Source organism: Leptopilina boulardi, unplaced genomic scaffold (assembly GCF_019393585.1).
Source record: "Leptopilina boulardi isolate dan_hultmark-lab unplaced genomic scaffold, ZJU_Lbou_2.1 LbouV2_162, whole genome shotgun sequence".
NCBI classification, from domain to species: Eukaryota; Metazoa; Arthropoda; class Insecta; order Hymenoptera; family Figitidae; genus Leptopilina; species Leptopilina boulardi.
The window spans coordinates 1,873,762-1,891,238 of NW_026137710.1; the positions used below are offsets into that span (position 1 = coordinate 1,873,762).

General features: G+C 29.1%; 1 protein-coding gene across 3 annotated transcripts in view; it reads left to right on the forward strand.

Annotated features, from left to right (window-relative positions):
- LOC127277003 (glutamate receptor ionotropic, kainate 2-like) overlaps positions 1 to 17,477 on the forward strand; it is a 590,803-nt gene that overhangs the window by 12,213 nt on the left and 561,113 nt on the right. For 2 of the 3 annotated variants that reach the window (XM_051297788.1, XM_051297790.1), the window contains exons 2-3: positions 6,251 to 6,495; positions 11,395 to 11,547. In XM_051297788.1, the coding sequence (XP_051153745.1) occupies positions 6,420 to 6,495; positions 11,395 to 11,547 (229 nt within the window). In that variant the 5' untranslated portion in view covers positions 6,251 to 6,419. The remainder of the gene's footprint in view (positions 1 to 6,250; positions 6,496 to 11,394; positions 11,548 to 17,477) is intronic. The other variant, XM_051297789.1, reaches the window with a different exon arrangement.

Consider the following 17,477-nt stretch of genomic DNA (forward strand, 5'->3'; position numbering starts at 1 on the left):
TGAAACTTGGCAGTTTTGTAGTTTTTTGAAAACAATTTGACACGTATGTTTTGTTTTTCCCCAAAAGCTGATTTATGGAGGGGAAATACCCCTTGAATTTTTTTTTGGTAGGGGGACATTATTTTACGAAATTTTTCAAAAATTAATGTGCAATAGTGTATCTGGGGGTTTTTTGGGTCACTGATTACGAATCTGATGTCAGATTTCAAAAATTCAAAATGGCATATCCAACATGGACTTCTATCGGCCACATTAGATACGCCATTATCAATTTTTGAAAACTGACATCAGATTCGTAATCAGCGACCCAAAAAACCCCTAGATACCAAGTTTGAAGTAAATCTTAAAATTTTTTCAAAATTCGTCCGCCATATTGGATCCGCCATTTTAGATTTTGAAAATCTAACTTCAGATTCGTAATCAGCGACACAAAAAACCCCCAGATACCAAGTTTGAAGTTAATACATCAATTTTTTAAAAAATCGCCTACTTCTCAAAATCCGACATGTTTTTTGAGGTTAGAAAAAAGTCCTGACGTGATGGAGCAAAACGGACTTCGGATTCGTGTTCAGCGCGTCAAAATACATAGGGTTAGGGTATTCCGGTCAAAAGTACATGACACTTTTTTTTTTGTGGGGCTGTGTTTTCATTAAACTTTGCAATTAAATATCCCCAAGATTTCAAGGAAATCTTTACGAAATTTTTAGTAAAGATTGGCTGCTGTGGGGGGGGGGGGGCAGACCACTTTTCGCCGCCAACTCATCCCCGTGTACCTGCTCAGCAGCAAATTTTCGTTCCCGTATGTTCCCCCACTACCGGCCGTTCTGTACCCCTCCGTTCAGTCAGACGGCAACTTTTTCGACTTTTTTTTAAATTAAAAAAAAAAATTTTAATAAAATACATTTTTTTAGTATAAAATGTAGATCTTCTTCAGATCTTCTTAAATTCAATTATTTAACAAATTTTGAACTAAAATAATTCTCCATTAAATTAATTATTTTTAATAATTTTAATGAAATTCATCACAAATTCAATTATTTCAAAATTATTTTTCAAATAAAATTTTTATGAAATTTAACAATTGTTTATAATTTTAAAAAAATATCACAATAAAATTGAATTATTTATTATACCCAAAATTTCAATTAAAATTCAATTGTTACCCAAAATTTCAATTCAAAATCAACTAAAATTCAATTATTTTCCAAAATTTCGAGTCAAAATTAATTATTATCAAAATTTTCAATCAACAATTAACTAAAATTAAATTATTATCAAAAATTTCAATTCAAAATCTAAGAAAATTAAATTAAAAATTAAATAAATAATTCATTGTGCAGGAAAAGGGGAAGTGGAAAACACAATGTCAGACTGAACGGAGGGGTACAGTACGGCCGGTAGTGGGGGAACATACGGGGACGAAAATTTGCCGCTGAACAGCCCGGCTGAAAAAACTTGTACAAGAAAATGTACAAGTTCTTGTACATGTTCATTAATGAACTTGTACATTTTCTTGTACATGTTCGAGTAATGTTCTTGAACAAGTTCAGCATCCGGAATTGAGACATGTTCTTGGACCAGAACTTGTACAAGATCCTGGACAAGAAAATATACTTGTACAAGAAAATGTACATATTCTTGTACATATTTTTTTGTGCAGGTTTCATATACATTTTCTTGTACCAGATGTGGAACATGTTCTTGTACATATTCACTTATGTCTTTTAAATTAAAAATTAAAAACTTTAAAGGCTGCGCAGTAGTTTTTTTAAGCCTTTACAGCTGCGCAATAATTTTTAGCATGCATAAGTGAAGATTTTTAATAATTAGAACTTATTAAAATTTCAAATTTTTTTCAAAAACATTTTTAATCAAATGTTCTTGTACAAGAACATAAACGTGTTCATGCAAAAGTACTTGTACATGAAACCTGAACAAAAAATATGTACAAGAACATGTACATTTTCTTGTACAAGTATATTTTCTTATCCAAGATCTTGTACAAGTTCTGGTACAAGAACATGTCTCAATTCCGGATGCTGAACTTGTTCAAGAACATTACTCGAACATGTACAAGTTCATTAATGAACATGTACAAGAACTTGTACATTTTCTTGTACAAGTTTTTTCAGCCGGGAGGTACACGGGGATGAGTTGGCGGCGAATCGTGAATCGCCCAGTCAAAAGTTATGAGCCATAAACAAAAGGATGACTAAAACCGGCGCACTTCTCCTGGTATTTTCTCTAGGCCTCCCTACAGAAAATCCCTATATAAGATCTTGTACAATTTCCTGTACAGGATCAGCAACTGAACTTGTACAAGTTCTGACCAGTTCCTGTACAGGAAAATGCATACGAATTTGGAACAAGTTCATGTGTGAGATCTTGAACAAGATCTGGTGCAAGATCTTGTACAAGAAAGATACTTGTACAAGAAAATGTACATGATTTTGTACAATTTCATGTATAAGTACTTGTACATGAACACGTTCATGTTCTTGTACATGTATAGTTGTAAAATTTTTTTTTAACAAAATTTGAGATTTTGATAATTTTTAACCACTAAGATTCGTAACTCATGCATGCTAAAAACTATTGCGCAGCTGTAAAGATTGAAGTAAACTATTACGCAGCCTTTGAAGTTTTTAATTTTTAGTTAAGAAAAACAGGAATTAACATGTTGCAAGAACATGGAAGTGTTCATGTACAAGTACTTATACATGAAATTGTACAAGATCATGTACATTTTCTTGTACAAGTATCTTTCTCACACATGAACTTGTTCCAAATTCGTATTCATTTTCCTGTACAGGAACTGGTTAGAACTTGTACAAGTTCAGTTGCTGATCCTGTACAGGAAATTGTACAAGATCTTGTACAGGGATTTTTAGTAGGGCTGGCTGAAACTGAAAAATGCATTTTTTTTGTTTAAAAAAATTATTAATTTTGAAAAATATTTAATAAATAAAAATTCCCTTGAACATAGATCGAGATTTATACCCAACAAACACTATTACTGCGTATCAGACTAAACGGTCTAACATTAGCTCTAGGCCTGGCTAAATCTCAAAAAATCAAAAAAATTTCAGTTTTCTGAGTATAATTTTCTGAAGTATCGAATATTTTGTAAAAATTTTGACCTAAACTTTCTTTTTTACCCGTCAAAAAAGATTTGAACAAAATATATAGAAAACTGCTCGAGATATCCAATTTTTGCCAACAATGTCGATATTTTAAGAATATATATTCGCGGTTTTTAATTAGCGGCGATTTGCTACCGCGAATAATGATGATTAAACAATTTATGTTGTTTGTTTAACTTATACTTATTAATTAATTTTCCTGTAGCGAACTAACTGAAAAAAAGTTGATCGGATCGGGCTGTAACTTGCACATGGTTCAGCCCTAAGGGTGAGTAATTTAACCACGAAGTATTGTTAGGTTTTTTCAAAAACTGTCGAAGAGGGAGAGGGTTGAATTTTTTTGAAAAATTTAAACAGTGAATTTGTAAAGACATGTAACTTTTAAACAGAAAGAAGAAAAAAAACTTGTCCTTTATGTTTTCGAAAGGTTTTTTCCTGCTCTTTCAAGTGGTGCAAACAAAATTTCCAAAAAATTCAAATTTTGACCCTTTTTTTGGAAATCAAACTTTTAAAAAATTTTTTTTTAAAGTTCGGTCATTTTTCTTATTTTTAAACGCTAAAATCGTGTATTTTCACCACAAAAAATATTGAGATGTCCTTTTTTGTTATTTTCGAGATATTAATTAATTAATTCATTAATTAATGTTAATAAAAAATGAAATATTTCACAAATAAATAAAGTTATTGCAATCCTGAAGGTACCAATTGAAAGCTGACGTAATTCCGCATCCAACGAGCCCTACATGGACTATTTTGGATTAGTGGATTGTTAATAAACAATTGGCTAACATGACAATTGTTTATAAAAAAATCTTTTAATCCAAAATAATCCATATAGGGCTCATTGGTTGCGGAATTACGTCAGCTTTCAATTGGTACCTACAGGATTGCAATAACTTTATTTATTTGTGAAATATTTCATTTTTTATTAACATTAATTAATGAATTAATTAATTAATATCTCAAAAATAACAAACAAAGACATCTCAATATTTTTTGTATTGAAAATACACATTTTTAGCTTTCAAAAATGAAAAAAATGACCGAACTTTAAAAAAAAATTCAAAAAAATGTTTCATTTTCAAAAAATGGTTAAAATTTAAATTTTTTGAAAATTTTGTTTGCACCACTTGAAAGAGCAGGAAAAAACTTTTCGAAAACATACAGGACAAATTTTTTTTCTTCTTTCTGTTTAAAAGTTACAAGTCTTCAAAAATTGACTGTTTAAATTTTTCAAAAAAATTCAACCCCCTCCCTCTCCGACAGTTTTTGAAAAAACTCAATAATACTTCGTGGTTAAATTCCTAACCCCTAGGGCTAAACTATGTGCAAGTTACAGCCCGATCTGATCAAATTTATTTTTCACTTCGTTGGCTACAGGAATTTTACTCCATATATATATGAGAGATTCTTTTTCAATCGCCCCAACCCAAAAAGTCAATGTTCTGGGATTGGCTTCATACTTTGGTAAATTGTTGTCCTATATGATAGTAATAAATCCCTAAAATATAAACTCATTAAAAAAATATTTGTAGAAAGTAGAGGGGGTTGAAGTTTTGATGTTAAGGGTAACATTGTCATTTTCAAATCCGTATAACTATGACAAAAGTTAATGGATTTTAATTTATCTATAATGAATTTTAATGCATTTTTCACGTACTTTTCAAAAATGTATATGAAATTAAAAAAAAATTTTGACCCCTTTTTTCCAAAATCAACCCTTATTTTTCGATTTTCACCCCTTCGGGTATTTTTTTTTTTTTTTATTTTCATTGGAAAGCTGAGGTTTTTTCCGATGAGCTATGTAAATATGAAAGTGGGACAACAATAATTTTGTGAGAAACAGAATATTAAAGCAGGCGGTGCCGAAAACGGGTATACCTGGAGATCATCTTCGAGTATTTAGGTAGTCACCGCCTAATTTAATATTATGTTTCTCACAAAATTATTGTTGTCCCACTTTCATATTTACATAGCTCATCGGAAAAAACCTCAGCTTTCCAATGAAAATAAAAAAAAAAAAAAAATACCCGAAGGGGTGAAAATCGAAAAATAAGGGTTTTTTTTTTAAAAAAAGGGTTGAAAATTTTTTTTTTTTAATTTTGTAAACATTTTTGAAAAGTACGTAAAAAATGCATTAAAATTCATTATAGATAAATTAAAATCCATTAAATTTTGTTATAGTTATACGGATTTGAAAATGACAAAACTTCAACCCCCTCTACTTTCTACAAATATTTTTTTAATGAGTTTATATTTTAGGGATTTATTACTATCATATAGGACAACAATTTACCAAAGTATGAAGCCATTCCCAGAACATTGACTTTTTGGGCTGGGGCGATTGAAAAAGAATCTCTCATATTTGTGTGTGTATGTTTTTCTACTTAATTTGCATATGATAGGATAAAATTTGTAAAATAAACCGACACTTAAAAAATTTTTCAAGAAAAAAGTTTTAAAAGTCGTTTTTCTCGAAAAGCTTTCGATGGAAGATTTTGGTTCAGCGATATTTTTAATCTACCAACATAACAGTTTCAAAATTCAAATGAAAATTTAATGTGTTTTGACTTTTGGGTTAAATGTTTTCAGGTGCCCACCGTTGGAGGGTTCCGTACACACTGTAAAAAGAAAGTTCTAAAACAGTACCGAAAAGTACTAAAACAGTACCGATTTTAGGTATCAAAATAGAACTAATGACAATTTAGTACCTGAAGTCAGTACTAAATTAATACCTTTCTTTTTACAGTGCAAGAAGCGAACTTATTTGATATAAAACCAAATATTTAAAAAATATGTTTTGTATATCAAATAATGTAAATGATACGAATAGGAACAATTTTCTAATTTTTTTTTTATAAAATTGTTCCTTTCTGTATCACTTATGTTATTTGACATACAAAACTTACATTTTTAAACATTTTCTTTTATACCTAATAAGCTCGCTTCATGTACGAAACCCTCAATTTCAGTTCGATTGTAATTCGCACTTGTCAAAAATTATATTTTCACCATATTACACTCGCCAATTTTACATGCTTATATATATATATATATAACCAAAAAATGTTTTATTAAATGCTAACAAAATCTTACCTCTATTTCAGAATTACATGCATTCTCTACGCTTATTTCAACTGAGAATACTTGATAATTAAATTCCTGCAGTTATATAAGTAAATTAAATAAAATATAACATGATAATAACTCGTTAATAAGTAGTTGTTGTCATATTTTTTCTACAAGTGAACTGTAATCCAAGAAATTTTAATAAAAATGAATATAATATTTTTATTGACAATCTTAGTTCTTTTCAATATTTGTCAATGCTATTCATCAATCTTAAAAGTTGGTAGGTTTTTTATTATTTTTATTTTCTTAACTAAATCAATTCAAAATATATTTATTCTTAAAAACTTCTTTTATGGATATAAGAATAAATTATTAATTTCGTTATAGCCATGGCGGATTTGATTTACCTAAGTTCGACCCAGCTGGGGCGAATCTAATTGTAAGTCGTAAAGTAAATTTCAGTGCGTAAAGTGAATCACTTTACACACCGTTTGAAAAAGAGCTTCTTTACACACACATTTCGGTGTGTAAAATTTAACTTTAGAGGTTAGTGTTGCAAAAAATAATTTATATTTCATAGAAATTGCCAATTTTATTAAATTATTTCATTATTTAAGTAGTACAGTTCATAATAATTGCAATTTAATTATAAAACAACATTTTTCTTAAAAGTGACAAGAACTCACACGGTAAAAGTGCGCGAATATGAATGCGCATGATCTTCTGGCATGAAGATTTAAATTGTTAATTACAACTATCTCATTATTTTCTTAATTTCATTAATTAAATTTATTTAATTCACCATAAAAAAAATCAATTTGTAAAAATTTCCTCAGAAATGCCAAAAAAGGTGTACACCGATATATGGCGCGATAATCAAATAATGTCAATTTAAAAAATTAAATATTTTCTTAATTTTAAATTTTTTACATCACGAGCAGAAATTTTTCTTTCTGTAAAAGGAAGGAGTTTAAATTTAAATTTTTAATGCAAAAAGACTGCACTTTTTACTTAGTAAAAGGGACTAAATAGTGTCAAAACAAAAAATTTAATTTTTTCTCCATTTTTGATTTTTGACGACACGAATAGAAATCATTTTTTTTGTAGAGAGAAGGAGTTTAAATCTTAATTTTTATTGGCAAAAATTCTCCATTTTTTATTGAGGGGATGGAACTAAATGTTGTTTAATTAAAAATTTTATTTTCTCTTCATTTTGAATTTTTGAATCCACGAGTAGAAATCTTTCTTTCTGCAGAGAAGAGGAGTTTAAATCCTAATTTTTATTGGCAAAAAATCTCCATTAAATTTTTCAAATTTACAATATTTAGTCCTATCCTCTCAATAAAAAATGGAGATTTTCTGCCAGTAAAAATTAAGATTTAAACTCCTTCTCTCTGCAGAAGGAAAGATTTCTACTCGTGTATTTAAAAATTCAAAATGGACAGAAAATAAAATTTTTAATTAAACAATATTAAGTTTCATCTTCTTAATCAAAAATGGAGATGTTTTGCCAATAAAAATTAAGGTTTAAACTCCTTTACTTTATAGAAAGAAAAATGTCTGCTCGTGGTGTAAAAAAGTTCAAATTGAGAAAATATTTAATTTTTTAAATTGACATTATATGATTGTCGTGCTTATATTTGTGTGCACCTTTTTCGGCATTTCTGAGAAAATTTTTATAAATTAATTTTTTTTATGGTGAATTAAATAAATGTAATTAATGAAATTAAGAAAATAATGAGATAGTTGTAATTAACAATTTAAATTTTCATGCCAGAAGATCATGTGCATTCATATTCGCGCACTTTTACCGTGTGTGGTCGGTATAGTAAAGTTCTTGTCACTTTTAAGAAAAATGTTATTTTTTAATTAAATTGGAATTATTATGATCTGTGCTCGTTAAATAATAAAAAATTTAATAAAATTTTCAATTTCTATGAAATATAAATTATTTTCTCACACAGTTTACACTAATTTCTTGAAAATATGGTGAAAACTGACTAGTTAAAATCTACAGATACGTACCACTTGCACAAATCAAGTGATTATTTATTATTTATCACTTTAATAATTGAAATTGTTGCAACAATTAACTCTATAAATGTTCATTTACCCTCCCAATACTTATTTTTAAAAAAGGCCGTAGCCGGATAAGCAGGGTCCTGCGGCCCCCGCTCAAATTTCGTCGATATTTACAGGATCAATTAGTCTCAGTATGAAACTCTTTTTCGCCAAGTTTCAACTTCTAAAAATAATTTTGAAAAAAGTTATGGCATTTTTAAAAAAAAATTAAAAATTGGATTTTCTCTTAAGCGTTTATAGTTTTTTAATCGGGTAAAAAATATGATATAGGGGAAGCAAAAATGCATCTAACAAAAATTAGGCGACCATTTTTGTGTAGTGGAAGGGGTAAAAAAAATTTTTTTTTACTTTTTATATTTTTTAAAAATATTAATTGACTTGGCACAATCACCATATTTTTTTCCTTCATTCTTTAACATCCAAGAAGCAACATATTTTTTTGGCAGCTCGATCTGAGGGGTACTTGCCCGTTAAAATTTAAAAAAACTTATTTGTGGCCCCTAAAATGTATGGTATCTCTTAAAAATGGGAGGCCAACATCACCGGGCAAAGAAAATGTTAAAAAGGAAGCAAAAATGCATCTAACAAAAATTTGGCGACCATTTTTGTGCAGTGGAAGAGGTAAAAAAAATATTTTTTTAATGTTTATATTTTTTAAAAATATTAATTGACTTGGCACAATCACCATATTTTTTTCCTACATTTTTTAACATCCAAGAAGCAACATATTTTTTTGGCACCACGATCTGAAGGGTACTTGCCAGTTAAAATTTAAAAAAACTTATTTTTGGCCTTTAAAATGCATGGTATCTCATGAAAATAGGGGGCCAACATAACCGAGCAAAAAATATGTTAAAAGGACAGCAAAAATGCATTTAAAAAAAATTTGGTGTTCAATTTTCTGCAGTGGAAGGTGGAAGAATATATTTTACTTCTTACTTTCTTTTAAAATTTTTAATTGACTTGGCACAATCGCCCTATTTTTTCTTCCCTTCTTTTTTACATGCAAATGTGTGCCTTCTTTTGGCAGCTTTAGGAGTGAAACTGAACACAGTAAAAAGAGAATCTTATTTTAAGGGCGGAATTAAGTCTTATTTTAAGACGCAACATTTTTAAGACAGGCATTGTTGATTTTAAAAAGGGAGTATGTAAGCTGATTTTCAGAACTTTTTATGTGCTATATTAAAGACAATTTTTTGGTCAAAGCAGCAGCCCCAAGCTGAATTTAAGACTTAGCTTTTATAAATTAAGGCTCAAAGGGAGTTGAATTTCAAACACTCTGTAAATTCAGATTTATGAGTACCTTAAATTCATACAAGGCTCACTTTAAATTAAGACTATGTTGATTTCCAAGAATCATTTAATTTAAGATTAACCTTAATATAAGATTTACTTTTTACTGTGAAACATTAAGTAAAATAACAGGCAATTATTAAAAGTCAAGTGTATTTTTAGTGCACGGCACTTTTTTCATTAATATTATAATTATATAAAACTATATTAACATAAGTTTAGTATATCTAACTTATCATAAATGCAATAACATTTATTATTCGTGTACCTTTCGTTACTATTACTAGTTCTGCAACACTCTTAGTGCACAATCATATGCACAGTATTCCGCCAATCTATTAGATTCAATTATAACAGTTTTAGCAGTGGAGGATTTATATTACTATGTATATGAAATTATGCAAGGTATAATATATCAAATAAATTATGTGATTCTCTTCATTTTGTTTATTTTAGTCACACTCCTTGAGCATTCATTATACATAAATCTAGCATATCTAATCTAGGTGTAAAACATATGTCTACGTCATTACTGACTCTTTACACCCTTTGTGCATTCATTGGACGTATAAGTCAAGACTTATTGTTTCTTATATATAGCAGATATACTAACAGTGCTCAATATATATATATATATATATATAGTTTCGTCACACTTTCCTTCTAACATATTTTTTGCTCGGTTATGTTGGCCCCCCATTTTCACGAGATACCATGCATTTTAAAGGCCAAAAATAAGTTTTTTTAAATTTTAACTGGCAAGTACCCTTCAGATCGTGGTGCCAAAAAAATATGTTGCTTCTTGGATGTTAAAAAATGTAGGAAAAAAATATGGTGATTGTGCCAAGTCAATTAATATTTTTAAAAAATATAAACATTAAAAAAATATTTTTTTTACCTCTTCCACTGCACAAAAATGGTCGCCAAATTTTTGTTAGATGCATTTTTGCTTCCTTTTTAACATTTTCTTTGCCCGGTGATGTTGGCCTCTCATTTTCAAGAGATACCATACATTTTAGGGGCCAAAAATAAGTTTTTTTAAATTTTAACGGACAAGTACCCCTCAGATCGAGCTGCCAAAAAAATATGTTGCTTCTTGGATGTTAAAGAATGAAGGAAAAAAATATGGTGATTGTGCCAAGTCAATTAATATTTTTAAAAAATATAAAAAGTAAAAAAAAATTTTTTTTTACCCCTTCCACTACACAAAAATGGTCGCCAAATTTTTGTTAGATGCATTTTTGCTTCCCCTATAACATATTTTTTACCCGATTAAAAAACTATAAACGCTTAAGAGAAAATCCAATTTTTAATTTTTTTTTAAAAATGCCATACCTTTTTTCAAAATTATTTTTAGAAGTTGAAACTTGGCGATAAAAAGTTTCATACTGAGACTAATTGATCCTGTAAATATCGACGAAATTTGAGCGGGGGCCGCAGGACCCTGCTTATCCGGCTACGGCCTTTCATCAATTAAAATGTTTTTTTTTGGTAATTACTCGAATTCGACAAGCTTACAATCACGGAAAATTAAAAGGCATTAAAATAAGCTGCAACGCTTCTTATTTTAATCCAATTTTCCTTATTTTAATACCAAAATGTATTAAAATAAGCAAAATTGGATTAAAATAAGAAGCGTTGCAGCTTATTTTAATGCCTTTTAATTTTCTGTGATTAGATTCGCGACTTAGATTCGCCCCAACTGGGTCGAACTTAAGTAAATAAAATCCTCCAGGGAGTAAGTTTTGCAAAAAGATAAGATGTAATCAATTAGAATAATATTTTGATATGTATTTTTTTGTAGGTGGTATTTTTCATTCAGGAGAACTGAATTATTATAACGCATTTATGACTGCAATAGAAAATTTGAAAAAGGATCGATTAACAACATTTGAATTAGAAGCTCGTATTATATGGATAAACACAACTTCCGACAGTTTTAAAACATCAACTGAAGGTATTACATAAATTAGTTCAAGAAAAATTGTAGAGAAAATCTGTTTACATCATAACACCGTTAAAGCCTTATTTTTAATTCAAAAATTAAATTTTGGGTCTGAAAGGAGAAAAGTTGTACAAAAATGAAAAAATTTTATTTCACAAAATATGTAAATTATTTTATTTAGACACTTGACCACCTTAAAGTACACTATAACAAATAATTTATAAAATTTTAATTAAGAAATATTGAAAATTATACCTATAGAAACTATTTCTTTGAGGCCCCTCATAAAAAGTACTTTGTTATGATATTTTATGACTACTTCATCAGAAATTAAAAAAAGAACTATTTTCTGTTATTACATACCTAAGTATATCTCGTGATTAAACGAAAAATTGTTTTGTTCATTTTTTTTTATTATTTACAGGGGTGGTTTAGATTCTGTACATTAGGATTATATACACTACCGTCAGAAATTCTGCGACCTCTGCTTTTTCGATGACAATAAAGTGATTTAAATCTTCAAAAATATTAAAACTAAAATTTTTTCTTTTTATTTTATAAAAGCTAATAAAAGTCTGAAAGAAATTACACCTTGACAAAGAGAATATGTTAATTTTTCAATTAGATATCTAAGAAGAACACAATTTTCAATGTTTTTACTATTTTTTTTATTTATCTGGCAAAAATTAATATTTTTAAACATTCTTGGGCTTATATGGCGAAAACTTTTTGGAAAAATTCATTGGGGTTGAGTAAAATTTCTTACTCGGGGGTTTTTGGAGTCGCTCATTACGAATCTGATATTATTTTTTCAAAATTCAAAATGGCGGATCCAATATGGCGGATCCAATATGGCGGATCCAATATGGCGGACACTTTTTGGAAAAATTCATCAGATTCGCTAGAAACTCGTTACTTAGGGGTTTTTGGGGTCACTGATTACACAAAAAAAAATTTTCTAGACCGGTGCTTACTCTATGTGTATTATACGTTTTTGGGGTCGCTTAAACTGAATCCGTGGTCTATTTTACCACATCACTTCATGATTTTGACATAACCTCAAAAAATGGCTTCTTAATGGTATAATTCCTACATGCTTTTAAGATCGCTGAATCCAAATTCGATATTCATTTTACCCCATAGCTTCAGGTTTTTGACATAGCCTCAAAAAGGCTTTGAAGGCACACAAGAAATAAAATTTTATTTAGAATGTAGAATATATATTTACATCAAATTTTCTAATACTAATACTTAAAAGTCGATAGATCATATGTATTTTAGTCATTCTCTTTTTTCGAACTATAACGGATTCGTTCATGTTCAAATGATCTGTGTAATGGATTTCGTTTGCGCTTTAGATCGTTGTTTTCTGTGTCTCTTTTTAACATCTAACAAAAATCAGTCATCATGTTTTAGTCCCATCTTCTTTGGTAACGAGTTTCCATAACCTTTATGTTCTGGTGGAACCGTTCACCCTGCTCCTCGCTAAAACCGCCCAAATTGTCGGGAAATTTTTCAAGATGGGAGTGCAAAAAATGTAATTTTAAATTCATAAGTCATCCAAGTTTTTGAAAGTTTCTAATGATTTTGTCGATGATTTCCTTGTACTCATTGTCAGGACTTTTATTATTTCCCAAAAAGTTCTGAGCCACTGCTTTAAAACTATTCCAGGCATTTTTTTTCAAAGTAGTCATTGTACTAACAATGGTAGTATCCTTCAACACAGTTCTGATTTAAGGTCCATCGAATACTCTTTCCTTCAATTTAGCCTCAGTTAGTTTAGGAAAATTTTTTACTAGGTATTCGAAACATTTGCCAGTTTTATTAATAACTTTTACAAACTGTTTTATTAGTCCTAGTTACATACATGCCCTGGCGGATTTGATTTACCCAATGTCCTCCAGCTGGGCATATTTTACCCAATAAACGAAAAAAACCATAAATTTTTGAACTTTTTTATGGGTTTCACCATAAAAAGCAAAATTTCAGGTATTGTCACTATGATTTTCGTAATCAGTGCATCAAAATACATAAAAGTACGTAGTATAAAAAACAAAAATATTTTTAAAAAATTGAAAATTTTTTGAAAAATTCCGAAAATTTTGTAAAAATTGTTTGCCCATTATCGGGCCAAATAATTTGAAAAAAATCGATCAGTATGTCAAATGAGAAAAATGACTTTTTATCATTGAAACTCAAAAATTTGATAGTAATCAATAAGTTAAAAAAAAATTTCGATTTTTTTTTGAAAAGTACGTTTAAAAACACACATTTTGAAAAAAACTTTTAAAATTGATGCATTTTTAAGGAAGTTATGAGCATTTAAAAATTAAAAGTCATGATAATTCTCCAATTTTTAAAATTCCATAACTCGAAAACGGCTTGCTAAAAAAATTTGAAAAATTCATGGAAGCTAGTCTTAATTAGGACTAAAAGAAAAAAAATCGGGGATGCAATTGCAGACTATGGTCTTTCACTTTGGCGTGGAATACATCATATGTATTTTAATTTCGTTAAAATAATAATTTGTTAATAAACATTGAATAATTTTTATTAAAAAAACATTTATTTTAAAAAAAAGTTTAGCCTTTAAAAAAATTTAGGGGTACCCGGCAAGTCGGGGCCCTAAACAGCTGCTTATTTTGCTTAGATATAAATCCAGCCCTGGTCTGTATCCAGGGCACCTCTAAGTGGTGACGGCGGGCAACGTAGAACATCCGTGAACCGGTTAAGTCTCTGGATCACGGCTTTGATGCTGTCATGTCAGACACATGTAGGAAACGTTTTACGATGCAGGGTTTCGGATCCCCAGTATCGGCGGCTGGTCCGTGTGAGAAAGCGGGCTCGCAGTCGTAGTCATCCAACGGCTCTACATTGGTTGGTGACTTGGCTAATGTGGAGTTTAATGCCACAAGAAAAAAAACTCGTCTCACAATTACATAACTGTGACTCAGATCATTACATTTGCTCGAAATTCGAAGTTAGTTCTTTGCGGAAAAATGTCAATGATAATAATGGAAATAATAATAATTAATAATAATAATAATAATAATAATAATAATAATTTGGAAATGGATAACCCTAAAAACATTAACTGGGTTTCCAATATTATCTGCAATAGTTACAGAAAGATGCTAAATCGTTGGAAAAGGGATAAAGATACAGAGCATATGAAGTACTCTGTTCCAACTATTTAGAGACGTCCTCGCTGTAAAAAAGATTACTTTTGTTGTAATCAAGTTAAAGGTTTCAACTATAAAAATAAAAACAAAATCGTATACATCAGTGTTGTGTTAGTAACTGCTCCCATTTTTCTTGTCCAAGAGAATAAAAAAATTGATTGCTTACCTAAAGATGAATCAATGGAAAATGATAAAGAATCTCCTAATGAGTCTGAAATTAGGAGTGATGATGAATGGACGCCAAGCACCGAAAAATCATCTACTTTATCCTTTATATCGCAGCTGGAATTAAATGATCTTATACGAAATTTAGGTTTACCGAAAGACGGTTGCTAGTACGAAAATACCGCAAATATACTTTATGAAAGATCCAGATTCATCTTTAGTATTTTGCACTGATGTTGAAGGTCTTATCATCGAATTAAAAGCGAATTGTTATGATGCCAAAGATTAGCGGCTTTTTATAGATTCATCGTAACGAAGTATAAAAGCTGTTTTACTGCATAAGACTAATGTATTTGCTCCAATTCCTTTAGCGCACTCTACAGTCATGCAAGAAAAATACGAGAATATGATATGAGCGTCCTTTTGCTGAAAATCAATTACGATCTATATCAGTGGCAGATTTCTGGAGATTTGAAAATGATAACAATTTTGCTTTGACAACAGTCTGGATTCCCAAAATATCCTTGCTACTTGTGCATGTGGAATAGTAGGGATAGGGTAAATCATTATTAAAAAAAGAATGGCCAAGAATATCCTCGTTTAAACCTGGTACATTCAACATTCGTTATGAGCATCTAGTAAATCCATCAAAAATTCTCATTCCTCCTCTCCACACCCTGGCGGATTTGATTTATCCAATGTCCACCTAGCTGGGTGGATATTGGGTCAACATTAGGAATAACGTAAAAAAAATTGATAAATAAGCTAAAATTGTTCAAAAAACATTTTGTAGAGATGGACTTCTTAAGAGTTCACTTCTGCATTGTTTATGTTAAATTAATTGAGAATTATTTAATTATTAATGGAAAAAAGTGAAATTTGTCAAATCTGTCACTTTAGATATGTACGATACCTATAGCATATTACCTTTCATTTATGAACGGCGGAACGCGCGTGAAGATTTGAAAAGAGTTACAAATCTTAAACATTCATCAAATAGACTTTTAAGACTAGATAGACTAAATAGACTTTTTAATAGACTTTAACTTTTTAAACAATTCATAAATAAAAGAGCATAAAATTTAGTTAAATTTGTATTTTGCCATCATAATTTTCAACAAAATTTAATTTTTTATACATAAATTAAGAATAATTTAGATTAAAATTGATTTAACAATTACAATTTTTAAAATAAAATTCTTTTTTTAAAAAAAAGTTGCAAAATTTTTATTTTATATTCACAATTATTTAATGGAAATTTTTTTTAATACATGTTATAAAAAATTAATCATTTATTTATACCAATTTATTTATATTAATACCAATTCACTATTTCTTTACCTTTAACTATCGCCCTATATTAGTTGCAGTCGCCGTTAGATGGCAGCAGCATGCAGAGAGCATAAAGTTGCAGCTGTCATATTACATAAAATTAGTGATTATTAGCATTAGTATAAATAAACGATTACTTTTTTATAACATGTATTAAAAAAAATCTTTCATTAAAGAATTGTGAATATAAAATAAAAATTTAGCAATTTTTTTTTTAAAGAAGAATTTTGTTAAAAAATTGTAATTGTTAAATCAATTTTAATCTAAATTATTCTTATTTTTATGTATAAAAAATTATATTTTGTTGAAAATTATGATGGCAAAATACAAATTTAACTAAATTTTATGCTCTTTTATTTGTGAATTGTTTAAAAAGTTATAAGTAAAAAATTTTTGAAAAATATATTAGCTTAATTTTTATTATTATAACAAAATTCTAAAGTTTTTTTATAAATAAAGAAAAAAATTGCATATTTTCTATTTGATGAATGTTTAAGATTTGTAACTCTTTTCAAATCTTAGCGCGCGTTCCACCGTTCGGAATTGAAAAGTAATTTCTGCCGTGTTATGGAAAAACACAGTAACTGCAGGAACATCGAAAAATGAGTTTTTTATATCGTTGTAATCGTGGAAAAAAGCTGCATCTGTTAATGCAAAGCATCTTTAAAAATTATTAACGTAATTAATAATAATTTTTGCATAATTACGTCATTTTCAGAGTAACTACAAAGATTATCGAGTCGAAATTCGAGAAATTCGGTAACTGGCAGTTACTGTGTGACGTTTGAGGGGGTTGTGACGTATTTTGAGGCTCGTGATACGAAGGACCTAGGAATTGCACAGTAACTACATTTCCGATAACACGAACCTCATTTTTCGAGCTCTCGTCGCACGAAGCACACAGTAACTGCAGAGTGCTATTGAGGCAGTGTAGTTACTAGGTTGGTCCGTGGGATGAGGGCTCAAAAAATGAGGTTCGTGATTTGGAGGAAATAATAATGCAGAATTTTATAAATTTTGGACAATTTGCAATGCACTCAGAAAAAAATTTGTTTGAAACAACCAAAGTTTGGTTGAATCAACAAAATAAGTGCATTGATATACAGTTAACCATACATTTGGTTGTATAAACCAAATGTTTATTTAGCTCAACCAAATTTTTTTCTCTGGTCTAAAAATTTATTAAAATGAACCAAATGTTTATTTCGATTAAATAAATATTTATTTGTATTAAATAAATTTTGTTTGAAATAACCAAAAATA